At 45.6% G+C, this 19,532-nt stretch overlaps 1 protein-coding gene across 3 annotated transcripts in view; it reads left to right on the forward strand.

The window, feature by feature from the left end:
- LOC116982109 (rho GTPase-activating protein 12) overlaps positions 1-19,107 on the forward strand; it is a 251,518-nt gene extending 232,411 nt beyond the window's left edge. For all 3 annotated transcript variants that reach the window (XM_033035433.1, XM_033035431.1, XM_033035432.1), the window contains 5 exons: positions 743-841; positions 10,141-10,218; positions 11,127-11,261; positions 15,889-15,991; positions 18,184-19,107. In XM_033035433.1, coding sequence (XP_032891324.1) covers positions 743-841; positions 10,141-10,218; positions 11,127-11,261; positions 15,889-15,991; positions 18,184-18,382 — 614 coding nt within the window. In that variant the 3' untranslated portion in view covers positions 18,383-19,107. The remainder of the gene's footprint in view (positions 1-742; positions 842-10,140; positions 10,219-11,126; positions 11,262-15,888; positions 15,992-18,183) is intronic.
- The last annotated feature ends 425 nt before the right edge of the window (positions 19,108-19,532 follow it).

Here is a 19,532-nt window from a genome sequence, read left to right on the forward strand (position 1 = left end):
GTCACAAGTGACTCGTGTCATTCAATGAGTGACCAGCTTAGCCCAATATTGATCCCTTGCCCCAATAATCAGCAGGCTGATATTACTTCAATGGAATATGAATGTGATGGTCGATGTAACTAATCTACAATAATATAGTTAGGTTTCCCATTATTAATGTTTTTATTCAATTTATTGTGTGCAGCTACATTGATGCCCAAGCACCCTTATGTTAATGTACATTATTATATCGCCAGTAACATGCAAAAAATCCATTCAGCCCATTGATTAACAGAGCAATCCCATTATCAAATATTTTTCACTGCAGCGTATGCAACTGATGTATTGCGTGTAAGCTGCCAGTGTTAATATAATGATATACATTGTTGTGAATTCTTTGTGAGGTCTATGTGAATTCTAGACTGGGGATACAAGATTTTTACAGTATATCAATGTATTTGGAGCAGAATACATTTAAGTCTGAAGAAGTGTCTCGACCGGAAACGTCGCCTGTTCCTTTACTCCAGAGATGCTGTCTGACCCGCTGAGTTACTCCAGCTTTTTGTATCTATCTTGCATTGGTGTTCTCTGTGTGGGTGTAGGCGGACTATGGGGTGACAGTTCCACTGCTGTATGTTGGCCGTATTCAGTTTGATCTGTGTTCTTTTCCTGCTCTCTTCCTTTGCTGGGCTATTTGCAGTGTGGCTGCTGTGGTTCAATGTCAAAGTCAAAGACTCAGCGCTGTCTGGTTTTTGTTTTGCAGACCAGGTATTTGGCTGTGAGTTGGCGGACCTGTGCCGAAGAGAGGGCACCACGTTGCCACACTTTGTGCAGAAATGCATCCAGGATGTTGAGAGACGAGGTAATGGTCGCATCACCCACGTGTGGAGGTTAAGTCTTGGATTACTTCTTCCTAGCAGAAGAATATATTTTCAGCTCTATTTTTCATGATTACTCTGAATATCCAATGGCACACGTTAACAGGAAAGATAATCCTCCCTGTCATTTCTCTACAATAATAATATTCTTCCTCTCCATTCTTTAATCGGTTTAGAGGGATATGGACCAATTGCATGCAAATAGAATGAGCTTACATAGGACATCTTGGCTAGCAGACGAGATGGGCCAAAGGGTCTATTTCCGTGCCCTGTGACTATGACTCTTTTAGCATAACACAATTAACTCTTTCTAACACTTTGCATTCCATACTTTCCAGATGTCTGACTCACTATGTTATTAATAATAATAATAATAATAATAATAATAATAATAATAATAATAATAATAATAATAATAATAATAATAATAAATCCTTTATTTCGAACAGACTAACAAATAAAAAGCAAGTATGAAACAGCATACAAAATCTACAATAATATAGTTAGGTCTCCCATTATTAATGTTTTAATTCAATTTCTGTTCTGTTTTATTCATGTTCTGTCAGCTCTGGATATTATTTTCAATTTGCTAGAAATGGGAGTCAGTCTGTCCAGCCCTGAAACTTGTCCCGCTGCCCAATAAGATCATAACTGAAGATGGACACAAAATGCAGGAGTAACTCAGCAGGACAGCTGTGCTGCTGTTATTCCAGTATTTTGTGCCTATCTTCGGTGTGAATCCGAAGAAGGGTCTCGACCCGAAACATCACCACTCCTTCTCTCCAGTGATGGTGCCTGTCCTGCTGAGTTACTACAGCATTTTGTGTCTATCTCTGGTGTAAACCAGCACCTGCAGTTCATTCCTGCACTAGTTGATGGGTGATGTGGTCTAAGTCTCAGCACCGCTGTCGCATACACTTGTAATTCAAATATCTGCCGGTTTCCATCTCCACTGCTCCTTGGGGTGTGGAGAAGAAATGCTCCTCCATTTGGATCATAAATGGAAGACCTTATTCTGAAACTAGCCTCCCTATATCAAGATGCCTCTGTGAAAGGAAACATCCTCTCAGCATCTACTCTGTCCATGCCTCTCAGAGGCTTTACAGGCCCATACGAAGCTTTTCAAAAAGGGGGGTGGCATGACAGGATTACAAAAAACTGAATGTAAGATAATGTGTGCGCTGCACACATCACCAGCGCGAAGCGTGAAGTCCCTCGATGCTGGGGTCCAGAGCCTTATTTTGGAGCATTTTTGCACCAAATTTATGACCAATATTTCAGAAATTAACAGGAATCTGAGGTAGCTTTTTCACACAAAGGGTGCTGGGTGTATGTAACAAGCTGCCAGAGGAGGTAGTTAAGGCTGGGACTATCCTCATGTTTAAGAGACATTTGGACACGTACACGGATAGGACAGATTTAGATGGATATGGGCCAAACGCGTGTGAGTGGGACTAGTGTAGATGGGACATGTGGGTCGGTGTGGGCAAGTTGGGCTGAAGGGCCTGTTTTCACACTGCATCATTCTATGACTAAAAAGTGACGAAGAAAAATGCATGTAGATAAGTAGAGCAGATTTGAAAGTGGAGTGAAATGTAAAGGCAGAGAGAGGTTTATGGGTGGAAAGGAACATAGGAAAGGAGGGGGGAGAGTGGGCTTGGGCAGATGGGTGAAGGGAAAATAGTCACAAAGTGCTGGAGTAACTCAGTGGGTCAGGCAGCATCTGCGGAGAATATGAATAGGCGACGTTTCACAGAATGCTGGAGTAACTCAGCGAGTCAGGCAGCACTGTGGAGAACATGGATAGGTGACATATCACAGAGTGCTGGAGTAACTCAGTGAGTCAGGCAGCATCTGTGGAGAACATGGGTAGGTGATATGTCACAGAGTGCTGGAGTAACTCAGTGGGTCAGGCAGCATCTCTGTAGAAAAGGTATAGATTATAGTTCGGGTCAAGACCGTTCTTCAGTAATATTCATGATGTGCCATGCATAGACATTCCTGAATGTTACCCAAACCATCGTGAGCTACTTTGTTACGGTGCTTGCCCTCTCCTATAACGTCTCCGCTGCCTTGGGTGATGCAGGACAGGACACAAGCTTTGGGACATGGAGTGGATTTGGAGAGGATGTTTACACTAGTGGGAGAGTCTAGGACCAGTGGCCACAGCCTCAGAATTAAAAGACATTCCTTTAGGAAGGAGATGAGCAGGAATTTCTTAAGTCAGAGGGTGGTGAACTGTGGAATTCATTGCCACAGACAGCTGTGGAGGTCAAGTCAATGGACATTTTTCAGGAGGAGATTGATAGATTCTTGATTGATAGGGGTGTCAGAGGTAATGGGGAGAAGGCAGGAGAATGTGTTTGAGAGGGAAAGATAGATAGAGCCATAGAGTGATACAGTGTGGAAACAGGCCCTTCGGCCCAGCATATCCCATCTGCACTAGTCCCACCTGCCCACATTTGATCCATATCCCTCCGAACGTGTCCTATCCATGTACCTGTCTAACTGTTTCTTAAATGTTGCGATAGTCCCTGCCACAACTACCTCCTCTGGCAGCTTGTTCCATACACCTACCACCCTTTGTGTGAAAAACATCCCCCTCAGATTCCTATTAAATCTTTTGCCCTTCACCTTAAACTTATGTCCTCTGCTCCTCGATTCACTTACTCTGGGCAAAAGACTCAACCATATCTATTCAAATCATGATTTTATACACCTCTATTAGATCATCCCTCAGCCTCCTGTGCTCCATGAAATAGAGTCCCAGCCTACTCAACCTCTCCCTATAGCTCTGGCCCTCTAGTCCTGGCAACATCCTCATAAATCTTCACTGTACCTTTTCCAGTTTGATGACATCTTTCCTATAACATGGTGCCCAGAACTGAACACAATACTCTGAATGCGGCCTCACCAACTTTTTATGCAACTGCAACATGACCTCCCAACTTCTATACTCAGCCTGACCCGCTGAGTTACTCCAGCACTCTGAAAAGTCACAGAACTGGGCAAGATTAGCAAGTTTGCTGATGATACAGAAGTGAGTGGTTTTGCAGATAGTGAAGATGGTTGTGAAAGATTGCAGCAGGATCTGGATCAATTAGCCAGGTGGGCAGAGGAATGGTTGATGGTTGCATGGTTCCTTGAAGGTCGTGTCGTAGGTATCAGGTGGTCAAAAAGTATTTTGGTACTTTGGCCCTCATCAGTCAGAGTATTGAGTATAGAAGTTGGGAGGTCATGTTGCAGTTGTATAAGACGTTGGTGAGACCGCATTTAGAATATTGTGTTCAGTTCTGGGCACCATGTTACAGGAAAGATGTCAAACTGCAAAGAGTACAGAGATCCCCATCCTGGATCAGTCCAATCAGGGTTTTGTCATCCACAAACTTGAGAAGCTTGACAGAGGTGTCTGCGGAGGTGCAGTCATTGGGTGTGAAGTGGTGATTGGAGTGGAGTGGTGATTGGAGTGGGGTGGGTGTAGAAGGGACCAGTCTTTGCAGACTGAGGTCAGGCTGTGAGTGGGTGTGAAGTGGTTGGTTGGGGTGGGAAAGGTTCCACTCTTTTCATACTGGAGTCTTGCCTTAAGTAGGTGTGAAGTGGTGAATGTGAAGGAGAGGGTGCAGGGTCCATTCTTTGTAGACTGGGGTCTGGCTGTGTTTGTTGGGGAGGGGGTTTCAGGGTTACGTTTCTGATTTTCAAGCCTGCAGTAATACTCATTCAGGTTGTTCGTCAGCTGACGATTGTCCAAAGAGCGGGGGGCTTTCCTCTTATAGCTGGTGATTTCTTGCATGCCCATCCAAACTGTAGAAGAATCATTAGCTGAGAACTTGCTTCTCAATTTATCAGAGTATCTTTCCTTGGCAGCTCTGATTCCTCTTCTCAGCTCTTTATCGATTAGGCTATCTTTTAACTCTTTAACGATTAGGCTATCGGCTTGACGCATATTTGCCCCCAGCACCCCCCTCTCCCCCCGATCTCAAAATGGAAATGTTACATCTGTATATAATGATCCCATTAAAATGTGTATTTATGTCACAAACTATGGAATTCATATTTTTCAGTATTATTATCAAGGAAAAGAAAGCAGTTCCAATTGTTTGATATTATTTGATATTGTTTAATATTATTCATATGGAGGAGAAAATATAATAGCTCTAAAACCTACCTTAATTTTGCAATCTCACTCAAGATAATCCCCCTTTCCTTCTCCCCTCCCCATCTCTCTCTCCTCTCCCTTCCCCTCTCTCTCTCCCCTTCCCCCCTCTCACATCCCCCCTCTTTCTTGCGGGGGGGCGAAGATGAAGGTGGCGTGGGCCCCATGGGGGCGGCGGGGACCCAGAGGGTGTCAGTGCGGGTGGCGTGAGTCCAGCGGGGGTGGCGTGTGCCCAGCGGGGGTCAGCGAGGGTGGCATGGACCCAGCGGGGGTCAGCGGGGGTGGCATGGGCCCAGCAGGGGTGGCGTGAGCCCAACGGGGATGGCGTAGACCCAGCGGGGGTCAGCGGGGGTGGCGTGGACCCAGCGGGGGTGCCGTGGGACCAGTAGGGGTTAGCGAGGGTGGCGTGGACCCAGCAGGGGTCAGCAGGGGTGGAGTGGGCCCAGCTGGGGTGGCGTGGGCCCAGCTGGGGTGGCGTGGGCCCAGCTGGGGTGGCGTGAGCCCAGCGGGGGTGGTGTGTGCACATCGGGGGTGGCGTGGGCCCAGCGGGGGTCAGCGGGCGTGGTGTGGGGGGAAGATGGCTTGGGCCCCGGCGGTGGGGGGAGGCGAGGGGAGAGCGGGCTCCGCTGCAGCGGCGACTGGTGTTGGGGTTACAGCCGTTGGGTTCAGATTCAGCCACTCCTGCCCGGGGACGAGGAAAAGAAGAGGAGAGCAATACTAATAGGGGACTCTATAGTTAGGGGGTCAGACAGGCGATTCTGTGGACGCAGTCGGGAGACCCGGATGGTAGTTTGCCTCCCTGGTGCCAGGGTCTGTGATGTGTCTCAACGTGTCCAAGATATCCTGAAAGGGGAGGGAGAGGAGCCCGAGGTCGTGGTACATATAGGTACCAATGACATAGGTAAAAAAAGAGAAGAGGTCCTGAAAGGAGAATTTAGGGAGTTAGGAGGGGAGTTAAAGAGTAGGACAGCAAAGGTAACAATCTCGGGATTACTGCCTGTGCCACGCGACAGTGAGAGTAGGAATGGAGCAAGGTGGAGGATAAATGCGTGGCTGAAGGACTGGTGCAGAGGGCAGGGATTCAAATTTCTGGATCATTGGGACCTCTTTTGTGGAAGGTGCGACCTGTACAAAAAGGATGGGTTGCACTTGAACCTGAGGGGGACCGATATCCTGGCGGGGAGATCTGCAAAGGCTACTGGGGAGACTTTAAACTAGAATGGTTGGGGGGAGGGACTCAAATAGAGAAAGCTATTAGACAGTGTGTGAGGCAGGAGGCAGAGAAGGAAAGCATTCAGACCCAAGATGTAGGGGGGAAAGAAGAAAACAATAATAAACAGAGAATAAGAGGTGGGGTTCTTAAATGGGTGAGCAGAGAAACAGAGGGGTGTAAAATGCGGGCGGAAGCAATAGGTAGCAAGGTGAAAAGTAAAAGTGGCAGGCAGACAAATCCAGGGCAAAAATCAAAAAGGGCCACTTTTCAACATAATTGTATAAGGGGTAAGAGCGTTGTAAAAACAAGCCTGAAGGCTTTGTGTCTCAATGCAAGGAGCATTCGTAATAAGGTGGATGAGTTGAACGTGCAGATAGCTATTAATGATTATGATATAGTCGGGATCACGGAGACATGGCTCCAGGGTGACCAAGGCTGGGAGCTGAACATCCAGGGATATTCAATATTCAGGAGGGATAGAGAGAAAGGAAAAGGTGGTGGAGTAGCGTTGCTGGTTAGAGAGGAGATTAACGCAGTGGAAAGGAAGGACATTAGCTTGGAGGATGTGGAATCGGTATGGGTAGAACTGCGAAACACTAAGGGGCAGAAAACGCTGGTGGGTGTTGTGTACAGGCCACCTAGCAGTAGTAGTGAAGTTGGGGATGGCATCAAACAGGAAATTAGAAATGCGTGCAACAAAGGCAAAACAGTTATAATGGGTGACTTCAATCTACATATAGATTGGGTGAATCAAATTGGCAGGGGTGCTGAGGAAGAGGATTTCTTGGAATGTATGCGGGATAGTTATTTAAACCAACATGTAGAGGAACCAACGAGAGAGCAGGCTATTCTAGACTGGGTATTGAGTAATGAGGAAGGGTTAGTTAGCAGTCTTGTTGTGCGTGCCCCCTTGGGCAAGAGTGACCATAATATTGTTGAGTTCTTCATTAGGATGGAGAGTGACATTGTTAATTCAGAAACAACGGTTCTGAACTTAAAGAAAGGTAACTTTGAGGGTGTGAGACGTGAATTGGCCAAGATTGACTGGCAATTAGTTCTAAAAGGGTTGACGGTGGATATGCAGTGGAAGGTATTTAAAAACTGCATGGATGAACTACAAAAATTGTTCATCCCAGTTTGGCAAAAGAATAAATCAGGGAAGGTAGTGCATCCGTGGATAACAAGGGAAATCAGGGATGGTATCAAAGCAAAAGATGATGCGTACAAATTAGCCAGAAAAAGCAGCATACCAGAGGACTGGGAGAAATTCAGAGACCAGCAGAGGAGGACAAAGGGCTTAATTAGGAAAGGGAAAATAGATTATGAAAGAAAACTGGCAGGGAACATAAAAACTGACTGCAAAAGTTTTTATAGATATGTGAAGAGAAAGAGATTAGTTAAAACAAATGTAGGTCCCTTGCAGTCAGAAACAGGTGAGTTGATCATGGGGAACAAGGATATGGCGGACCAATTGAATAACTACTTTGGTTCCGTCTTCACTAAGGAAGACATAAATAATCTGCCGGAAATAGCAGGGGACCGCGGGTCAAAGGAGATAGAGGAACTGAGTGAAATCCAGGTTAGTCGGGAAGTGGTGTTGGGTAAATTGAATGGATTAAAGGCCGATAAATCACCAGGGCCAGATAGGCTGCATCCCAGAGTACTTAAGGAAGTAGCTCCAGAAATAGTGGATGCATTAGTGATAATTTTTCAAAACTCTTTAGATTCTGGAGTAGTTCCTGAGGATCGGAGGGTAGCAAACGTAACCCCACTTTTTAAGAAGGGAGGGAGAGAGAAAAACGGGGAATTACAGACCAGTTAGTCTAACATCGGTAGTGGGGAAACTGCTAGAGTCAGTTATTAAAGATGGGATAGCAGCACATTTGGAAAGTGGTGAAATCATTGGACAAATCAGCATGGATTTACGAAAGGTAAATCATGTCTGACGAATCTTATAGAATTTTTCGAGGATGTAACTAGTAGAGTGGATAGGGGAGAACCAGTGGATGTGTTGTATCTGGACTTTCAGAAGGCTTTCGACAAGGTCCCACATAAGAGATTAGTATACAAACTTAAAGCATACGGTATTGGGGGTTCAGTATTGATGTGGATAGAGAACTGGCTGGCAAACAGGAAGCAAAGAGTAGGAGTAAACGGGTCCTTTTCACAATGGCAGGCAGTGACTAGTGGGGTACCGCAAGGCTCAGTGCTGGGACCCCAGCTATTTACAATTTATATTAATGATCTGGATGAGGGAATTGAAGGCAACATCTCTAAGTTTGCGGATGACACTAAGCTGGGGGGCAGTGTTAGCTGTGAGGAGGATGCTAGGAGACTGCAAGGTGACTTGGATAGGCTGGGTGAGTGGGCAAATGTTTGGCAGATGCAGTATAATGTGGATAAATGTGAGGTTATCCACTTTGGTGGCAAAAACAGGAAAGCAGACTATTATCTAAATGGTGGCCCATTAGGAAAAGGGGAGATGCAGCGAGACCTGGGTGTCATGGTACACCAGTCGTTGAAAGTAGGCATGCAGGTGCAGCAGTCAGTGAAGAAAGCGAATGGTATGTTAGCTTTCATAGCAAAAGGATTTGAGTATAGGAGCAGGGAGGTTCTACTGCCGTTGTACAGGGTCTTGGTGAGACCACACCTGGAGTATCGCGTACAGTTTTGGTCTCCAAATCTGAGGAAGGACATTATTGCCATAGAGGGAGTGCAGAGAAGGTTCACCAGACTGATTCCTGGGAGGTCAGGACTTTCATATGAAGAAAGACTGGATAGACTTGGCTTATACTCTCTAGAATTTAGGAGATTGAGAGGGGATCTTATAGAAACGTACAAAATTCTTATGGGGTTGGACAGGCTAGATGCAGGAAGATTGTTCCCGATGTTGGTGAAGTCCAGGACAAGGGGTCACAGCTTAAGGATAAGGGGGAAATCCTTTAGGACCCCGAGATGAGAAGAAACTTTTTCACACAGAGAGTGGTGAATCTCTGGAACTCTCTGCCACAGAGGGTAGTTGAGGCCAGTTCATTGGCTATATTTAAGAGGGAGTTAGATGTGGCCCTTGTGGCTAAAGGGATCAGGGGGTATGGAGAGAAGGCAGGTACGGGATACTGAGTTGGATGATCAGCCATGATCATATTGAATGGCGGTGCAGGCTTGAAGGGCCGAATATCCTACTCCTGCACCTATTTTCTATGTATTTCTATGTAACAGAGAACTGGCCGTTTCCAAAGTGGAAACGTTGATTTTATTTTTTCGGGGTTTTTTTTTTTTTTTTGGTGACTTTTTTCTTAAGGGAAAAAAAGGGGGGTGCGGTCGCACCCAACGTACCTCCCCTTCGGACGGCCATGCTTTACATGGAGGATGAATAACTGGAGGAATGTGTGTGATTTGAATCTCCTTACTCTGCACTTTCCAATTGATGTCTTCAATCCTTGTCATTGCTGTAGCCACTCCTCATTTCCTTGTAATTAATGATATGGTGCTAATTAACTGGTGGCGGAGTGGTGCAGCTGGTAGAGCTGCTGGCTCATAATGCCAGAGACCCGGATTATGTCGGCAGATGCACGTTCTCCCTGTGACCACGTGGGCATCAGCTGGATGCACCGGCCTCTTCCCATATCTCAGACAAGAGAGTTTGTTCATGAAATGGTCTCTGTAAATTGCCTGTGGTATTTAGGGAGTGGATGAGAATGTTGGATAACGTAGAACTACTGTGAATGGGCGAACAATGGTTGGTATGTACTCAGTGGGCCGAAGAGCCTGTTACCATGCTTTATCTTTCAATTTAATGGAAAGGGGAATGCTACAGCTGCCTCTGATAGCCGTGTTGTGAATTCAATGTTTTCAGTGCAATTCTAACTGAGGATGGTCCATGCAGAGGTTGTTTACTGACTTCCCTTTGTTGATAGGTTTGGACATTGATGGTTTGTACCGAGTCAGTGGGAATCTGGCTGTCATTCAGAAACTGCGGTTCAACATCAATCACGGTAAGCCACCGTCATATTTTGATGGTGTTTTTCACACGCCAACAGTTTGCATTTACAGGCACTTGTGTAATAGCTGACTTGTGTAAATTCACATTAACATGAGTAGATCTTTAAGCCCACTGATGCTCCCGTGGTCTCCGCACTGGAGCCCCCCACCCCCATGCTGAATTGTAGATGTATGTGTGCATAGTGACACATCTGTTTCGAACTTGCTTTACATCCAACTTGCACGCGGGCCCGTGGAACATAACCCTTACGTAAGTCAGGGGGCATCTGTATAGGGTACAGTTAACGTAATAAATATGGCAGGGGTGCTTTGAAGGAGTGGTAGGAAACGAGATCGCTGCTAGTCAACTTGGGGAAGACCCAATACCATGCAGGGTGGCGATGATCTTGTGTGTAAACATTTGTAGCCGAAACATGAATCCTTGGGAGAGGAGGATTGGCATTTGCACTGAAAAATGTTTGACATTTGCCCTGGGGATGGGGTTGACATTTGCCCTGGGGATGGGGTTGCCTTTGCCCTGGGGATGGGGTTGACCTTTGCCCTGGGGATGACCTTTGTCCTGGGGATGGGGTTAACCTTTGCCCTGGGGATGGGGTTGACCTTTTCCCTGGGGATGGGGTTGACCTTTGGTCTGGGAATGGGGTTGACCTTTGCCCTGGGGGTGGGGTAGACCTTTGCCCTGGGAGTGGGGTTGACCTTGCCCTGGGGATGGGGTTGACCTTTGCCGTAGGAGTGCGGTTGACCTTTGCCCTGTGAGTGGGGTTGACCTTTGCCCTGGGGATGGGGTTGACCTTTGGTCTGGTGATGGGGTTGACCTTTGCCCTGGGCAGCGGTTATCATTTGACCTGGGGACAACACAGTGGAAGCTGATCATGATGGTACTTTCCCTCTTCCTGGCCAGATGAGAACGTGAACCTTGAGGAGGGCCCATGGGATGATGTTCACGTTATCACGGGGGCTTTGAAACTCTTCTTCAGGGAGCTGCCGGAGCCACTCTTTCCATTCAACTACTTCAACAATTTCATTGCCGCAATCAGTAAGTAAAGATGGAACATGGTTTTGCGATCGTATCACTCTTTGCAGCTACCACTTTTGCTCACAGTTATTGCTAAATTGCCTGTGATCACTTCATGAGCAAAACACAAAGTGCTGGAGGAACTCAGGGGTTCCGGCAGCATCTGGGGAGGGAATGAACGGGGTCATTTCTTCAGTTCCTCAATACTTGCATTCAGCAGTCTGAAGAAGTGTCCCAACTCGAGACGATACCTGCACCTTCCCTCCCCAGATCCTGCATGACCCAAGTTCCTCCAGCAGTTTGTGTTTTGCTTAAAATACCAATTACTTCTGTTCCTTGTGTGTCTGTGCTCAGTTCATGATTGAATAAAGATAACATTGAGTGGTGATTGTGTAGTTAGACTGTAGACCCATCTACTGACCAACACCTACCAATACAAAGGGAAAACTCTGAAAACTTCACGGCTACAGAGGAAATGGGGATAGCGTGATCATTGTGCTATTCTAAAAGGGCATTCTTAATATTGCTGTAAAAATGATATTGAGCTCATAAAGCAGGAACATTTATTGTAAGATTTGTCTTGCAATTTCTCCTCACTGAACTAGCATTAGAGGGTGTGAGTTGGGGAGGGTGAGTAGGCTGGGACCATTGCCTGGAGCGCAGGAGGATAAGGAGTGACCTTAAAGAGGTATATAAAATCAGGAGAGGAATAGAACAGGGAGACACTCAGAGTTTCTTGCCCAGAGAAGGTGAATTGAGGACACAAGATGAAGGGGAAAAGATTTAATAGAAATCTGAGGGGTAACGTTTTCACACAAAGAGTACTGGGTGCATGGAACAAGCTGTCAGAGGAGGTCGTGGAGGCTGGGACGATCCCAACATTTAAGAAGCAGTTAGACAGGTGGATGGATAGGACAGATTTGGAGGGATATGGACCAAACGCAAGCAGGTGGGCCAAGTGTAGCTGGGACATGTTGGCCAGTGTGGGCAATTTGGGCCGAAGGGCCTGTTTCCACACTGTATCACTCTATGACTCTCTAAACTTATGCAGTGTGTTTACAGTCACAAGCAGCCAGGGTGTGTAATGGGCTCCATGACAAACATATGCAGGTTTGTATGACTCTATGGATCTTGGTTGTGGCTTCCTTATTTCGCTGCATGCCTGGCAGAAAGGAATATGTTTAATATGAATTAAATAATTGTCATGTTAAGCTTTAGTCTGCTTGCATCTTTACTGAACTGTTAGTTTTTTAAATTTATTTCTAACGCTCTCTACCCAGTTCATTGTGGTTCTTCTCAAGTTGGACAGGCGAGAGTGACACAGTATGGAAACAGGCCCCACATACTATATAACCATATAACCATATAACAATTACAGCACGGAAACAGGCCATCTCGGCCCTACAAGTCCGCGCCGAACAATTTTTTTTTTTCCCTTAGTCCCACCTGCCTGCACTCATACCATAACCCTCCATTCCCTTCTCATCCATATGCCTATCCAATTTATTCTTAAATGATACCAACGAACCTGCCGCCACCACTTCCACTGGAAGCTCATTCCACACCGCTACCACTCTCTGAGTAAAGAAGTTCCCCCTCATGTTACCCCTAAACATCTGTCCCTTAATTCTGAAGTCATGTCCTCTGTTTCAGGACACCCTCTGGGATCCACCTCACAAATTCTGCCCCATCTAAACCTTTAGCACTGAGCAAGTCCCGATCAATATTGGGAGAGTTAAAGTTGCGCAGTGTGACAGCCTGTTGCTTTGGCATGTTTCTGTGATCTGTCAAAATATGTTTCTCTATCTCCTGTCTCTATCTCTATCTATTGGAAGGCCAATAGTACAATCCCATTAGAGTGACTATGCCTTTCTTAATTTTGAGTTCAACCCATATAGCCTCAGTGGACAAACCTTCCATGTCTCCGAGTGCTGCTGAATCCTTGATGTGTCGAGTAACTCCTCCACCTCACTGTCACTTCTCAAGTATTGAAACTCTGGAACAATGAGCTGTCGTTTGTTCCTCTAACAATCAAGTCTCTATAATGGCCTCCAACATCATGGTTCCAAGCACTGATTCAGGCTCTACGTTCATCAGCTATACTTATTATAGTCTTTGCGTTAGATTAAACACACTTCAGGCCATTAGTTTCATGCTATTCCTTTCCCTCTCCCTGCTTGTCGTATGAGATCAATATTCTCCGACCTATCATAATACCAACACCTGCATGCACCATGGGCTGAAATCACTTTTAAAACATGGGGGACACACAATGAAGCTTAGCATCTAGGACAGGGGTCGGCAACCTACATCCCACGGGCTGGATCCGGCCGTAACCCGTCATCTGGCCCGCAGGCGTTTTTTTTCAATTTGTTTGAAAAATTACAGCCAGTCCCGGGGCAGGCGAGCTGTCCTGGGAACTGCAGCTTGTCTTGGGCTGCTAGATTCTAGGAGCTGGTGGCCTCCAACTGGAATCGATTTTGAGGGCTCCGGTCGCAGAGCCTGTGGACGCACCATCACGGAGCTGGCTGACTTCGGAGGTTGTGGTGGCGGTTTTGCTGCAACATGTTTCACAAAGCATGGGGGGATTGTCCCCCACCTCTCAAAACATAGGGGGGGGGAATGTCCCCCCCCCCCTCCAGGATTTCCACCCATGCTGACATCCATCATCACTTGCCAGGCTAAATCCTACTCCATCTCCCAGCTTTCTCCCCAATCAGAAGAAGAGTCCCAACACAAAGCATCACCTATCCATGTTCTTCAGAGATGCTGCCTGGCCGCTGAGTTACTCCAGCATTTTTTTTGCAACAGTTCCTTGTTACTCAGTCCTTCCTTTGAGATTTACTGATCATAATGTCTACCTTCCATCAGCCTTTCTCTTTGGTGTCCTTCTGCTTTGGTCCCCACCCACCTTCCTCTCTTGATTAAACCCACTCGAGTAACACTTGCAAACCTCCCTACTAGGATATTGGGCTCCGTCAATTTCAGGTGCAACCCGTCTCTTTTGTACAGACCATTATTGCATTCAAACCAGTGGCTGTAAATAAGAATGTCATTGTTCCATTGTCAGTACATGTTAGAATTGAGCACTTGTGACTTTTGGAACGGCCTCTGAAGAGATCCCAATGGTCCAAAAGTCTGAATGACTGCACCCTCCTGATAGTAGGGGAATAGATAGGGTAAATACACAGTCTTTTACCCAAAGTGGGGAAATCAAGAACCTGAGGAAGGGTCTCGGCCCGAAACGGCACCTATTACTTCGCTCCATAGATGCTGCCTCACCCGCTGAGTTTCTCCAGCATTTTTGCCTTCCTAAGAACCTAAGGAGATAGGTTTATGGTGAGAGGGGGAAGATTTAATAAGAATTTATTAGGAAAGTTTAATATAGGGGCGGCAAGGTGATGCAGTGGTGGAGTTGCTGCCTTACTGTACCAGAGACCAGGGCTTGATCGTGACAATGGGTGCTGTCTGTACGGAGTTAGTACGTTCTCCCTGTGACTGTGTGGGTTTCCTTTGGGTGCTCCGGTTTACTCCCAAATTCCAAAGACGTGCAGGTTTGTAAGTTAATTGGCTTTCGTAAAAAAAATGTCAATTGTGTAGGATACTGTTAGTGTAAGGGATGATTACTATTTGGCTAGGACTCGGTAGGCCAAAAGGCCTATTTCTGCACTGTATCTTTAAAGTCTAAAGGAACCTGAAGGGGTACCTTTTTCACACAAGGTGGTGGGTCTATGGATGAGCTTCCAGGTGAAGCAGTTGATAAGACCCTTGGACAGGTACATGGATGGTAGAGGTTTCGAGGGGCATGGGCCGGGCACAGGCAACTGGGACTGGGTTGGATGGGGCATCTTGATCGGCATGGACAAAGTGGCTGATGAGCCATTTCTGTGCTTTATGACTCTTTAACTCCTTGTATTCCACCAGATCCCAGATCGTCTTTGAGATCTGGATAGAAATGGCAATACTCAAAGGAAACTCGTGCATTATAGAAACATAGAAACATAGAAAATAGGTGCAGGAGTACCATAGGTGCCATTCGGCCCTTCGAGCCTGCACCGCCATTCAATATGATCATGGCTGATTATCCAAATCAATATCCCATACCTGCCTTCTCTCCATACCCCCTGATCCCTTTAGCCACAAGGGCCACATCTAACTCCCTCTTAAATCTAGCCAATGAACTGGCCTCAACTACCTTCTGTGGCAGAGAATTCCAGATTCACCACTCTCTGTGTAAAAAATGATTTTTTCATCTCGGTCCTAAAAGACTTCCCTCTTATCCTTAAACTGTGACCCCTTGTTCTGGAACAACATTTTCATAGGGAAATTTTGCAAACTCCACTCAGTCAGCTCTGGTGGTCAGTATTGAACCTGGTTGACTGGAGCTGTGAGGCAGCAGCTCTCGTATCTGCACCACTGTGCTATGCTGGTACGGGAGGCCTTGCAATCACTATTTGCCAATGTTAACATTTACTAATATCAACCCTCTACTGGATGTCACGTTAGCCTTCATCGCACTGATATTTGGTGGACTTGCAAACTCGGTATAGCACATGACACGACCCTGGGAGGGTGACTTCATTCCCAAAATTTAAATGTTGTGTTTTTTTTTCACTACACATTCAAATTGCTGCAATTTCTTTTCCAGAACTGGATCCTGCTCAGCGTTTGGGCTACATGAAGGAATTAATCAATTCACTCCCTGCACCGAACCACGACACCATGCAAGTCCTCTTCAGACACCTGCGCAAGTGAGTATTGCCTGCACTCTGGATCAGAAACACACGCACTCACTCACTCCCCCACCAGCGATGAATGTCAATTCACTCCAGGCTGCAGTTTCTGGCCGCACTTGCCTTTAATGGTCTAGATAAGGTAAACAGTCAGAACCTATTTATCAGGATGGAAAACTCCAAGACCAGAAGGCACATCTTTAAGAGTGAGGGACAAAGTTTAAAGGAGATGTGCAGGGCACGTTTTTTTAACACAGGGTGGGTGGTGAGTGCTTGGAATGTGCTGCAGTGGGTGGTGGTGGTGGAGGTAGATACAGTAGTGGTATTTGAGACGTTGGATAGGTATATGGATATGCAGAGAATGGATGGATATGGATTATGTGCAGGTAGATAGGAATTGGTCTTGTCATGTTCAGCATAGCCATTGTGGGCTGAAGGGCCTCTTGTGCTATACCGCTCTATGTTCTAATGGTGTTAATATAGTGAAGTAGTATGTTTGTAGTCGGGACAGGTATCTTTTTGAAATGGTGGCGATTGTTGACATTTTTGCAAATAAGTAACTAGTAGAGCAGAAAGCTTTCGCTTCACCATGGCTGCACCCCAACCCACGACCTCCACTCACATCCAGTTGCAGCTGCCTCGTGCTTATATTTTAATAATTTTATTTGCCTCTTTTGACTCCCTCCATCTCTCCTATGTCTCAGACAGCTATGGGAGCATTTCATATTCGTATCTAAATGGTGTTTTTGCCAATGAAACCCCCCCTGTGCCAATTGCTTTCAACAATTTGAGAATGTTTGGTACTCATCCATTAAAATCACCACACGCAACAGGGCATGTGATCCAGCGGATGCTTATCGATGCTCCATGTCTATCCAGGCAAATAATTCTAAACACATTCCCCCTGCTTCTACAATGCCTCTTAAAGATGTTTCCTTGTCCTTCGATCTAGTTTTCAATTCATTCACTGTTGTATCTACACCTTCATTCTGAACACCCAAACTACTGGAAGCAGTCTGCCCCTATTTACCTTATCTCATCTATTCATCACTTTAGTTTAGTTTAGAGATACAGCATGGAAACAGGCCCTTCAGCCCACTGGGACGGCACTGACCAGCGACCCCTGTACACTAGCACTATCCAACACACTAGGGACAATTTACAATTGTTACCAAAGCCAATTAACCTACAAACCTGTTAGTCTTTGGAGTGTGGAGGAAACCAGAGCACCCAGAGAAAATTCTCTGCATGCAGTCACAGGGACAATGTGCAAAATACGCACAGACAGCACCTGTAGTCAGGATTAAACTGGTTCTCTGGCGCTGTGAGGCGGCAACTCTTCCTGCTGCGCCACCGTGCCACCCTCAAAATCATGATAAATAATTGTGTACTCATTGATTGCTATGTTTATTGCATTACATATATGACTGGATGTATTGTATAAAATTATGTGACCTGTACTTTAGGATTCTTGAGATTCTGAATGACACAATAGAAAGACAGTCACAAACAAACGCAGCTGGGAATTGGGAGGAAGCTATTTGCAGAAACTGCTTATAATGTGGAATGTGCTGTCACAATGTGCATTGGTGTAGATACCAGGGAAGGTTATACTGACAAAGTTAGTTAAGGGAGGGTGGTAACTTAAACACCAGCATGGTTCTGTGCCGTATCTCCAAGTATTTCCATCTTGCATCAACAAGATTTAACATTCAGAGTCAATCTCTGCAGCAATGACGAAGACATTCTGTCATTGGATCTGCATCTGACCAACTGATTCTAGATTGCCCCATGATTGTCACACCAACTAATGCATTTTGGAGATTAAAACACCAAGGCGCTGGTTATGTTTATTTAATATTTTTGCCTCCTGTTCTAGAACAAAGCTGTCTCACAACAAATCAAAGCATTTTGTTTATTTTGTTGTATGAATAATCAATGGAGCATGAAATAGCTCCAGACTTTCAGGTAAAATGTTTAGGAGGGAACTGCAGATGCTGGTTTACACCAAAGATACACAAGATGGTGTAGTAACTCAGCAGGTCAGGCAGCATCTCTGGAGAGAAGGCATGGGTGACATTATGGTTTGAGACCCTACTTCAGTCTGACTCTTCTCCAGACGTGCTGCCTGTCCCGCTGAGTTACTCCACCATTTCGTGTCTATCTCCAGGCTTTCCAGAGTTTTCAATACCTCTCTCTTTCTCTTGCAGTGTGATAGACGATCGTAATCAGAATCGGATGACCTCACAGAGCATGGCCATCGTGTTTGGCCCCACCCTTCTGAAACCTGAAGTAGAAACGGGAAACATGGCAATCCACATGGTCTACCAAAACCAGATTGTTGAGTTTATCCTTAATCAGTACCAGAATCTCTTCAATGAAAACCAGGAGTTGGCGGATATCAGATGAGCAACGGTGTGAGTGGAGCAGCGCGGCCCAGTGTGTGTGTGTGTGTGTGTGTGTACATAGTGAAATGAGACAGAGATGTCTGCAAGCACTAGATCCAGCAAACTCGGCCATGACAAAGACTATACTTCAAGACACGATCTATTTCAACTTCAAGACAAGCCCAGTCAAGAAATTATTCAAAGTAGATTAAAATGGATGAACATTTCGGACACAGACCCATGTAAATCAGCCTTCACCTGCAGGTGAAGAGATGCCATGCCGCCTACAACATCCTCCTGGGAGCCACATCTGGATGTTTCGGTCTGCAGCTGTTTCTCTCTGTGTAATTGTGGTTTCTGGGACTTGACTTAATAGGAAGTGCTTGCAATGAATCTGCACACAGCACTTTAACACATGCTTCTCTCTCTCTGTTGCTCAAGACATCTTTATATAAGACCTGACACCATTGTTAAGGAAACTTATGGTGTTCATGAAGCTTTCATTCTGCTGGGTGAGATTGTACTAAAGTCAAGATGCATGTTTTTTTTTTTAAATGCAATTGAAATGGGACAAAGTTAACACTGGAGATTAAGTCTGGCATGAGTTGCTGAAACCCACAATGTGAAGTGATTCTGATGACTCTGATAGCAAAGCAAGTGAGGGATTATGTGAGTGGTTGTTTGTTCAGGATGTCCAAGTCCTCCGTTAGCCTAAATACTCAGTATCTTCTGACCCTTTAGACCAAAGAAGAAAGTTTACTCAAACAAGAAAAATACTGACAAATAGGTGAGAATGTAAAATTGAGAATAGACAATACTGGGCTTGAGAAACCAGGACAGACAGTGCAATGAGCAAACTTGTTCCCCTAACTACAATTAACCAGCAAGCATTTTTGTTTTAAAAGATGGAATATATTTTTTACGGCCAAAATCCATTGTGCAGGACACCAAGGAATGCTGAGGTGAGGTAAATTATCAATGGGTTTAGAATACAGGAGAAGGGGTTTGGATTGAGGAATTTAATCCCTGAAGTCCTAGTTAAGGATGAACTGGATTAGCAAAAGAATAGCTGACACCACAGTCCTTTATTCCATGTCATTAGAATATCTCCAGTAATGCTCCCGTCCAGTAATGCCAATCATAAATGAATTCTTAATCTGCATCTGACATTA

This window comes from Amblyraja radiata, chromosome 16 (assembly GCF_010909765.2).
Source record: "Amblyraja radiata isolate CabotCenter1 chromosome 16, sAmbRad1.1.pri, whole genome shotgun sequence".
Classification (NCBI taxonomy): domain Eukaryota; kingdom Metazoa; phylum Chordata; class Chondrichthyes; order Rajiformes; family Rajidae; genus Amblyraja; species Amblyraja radiata.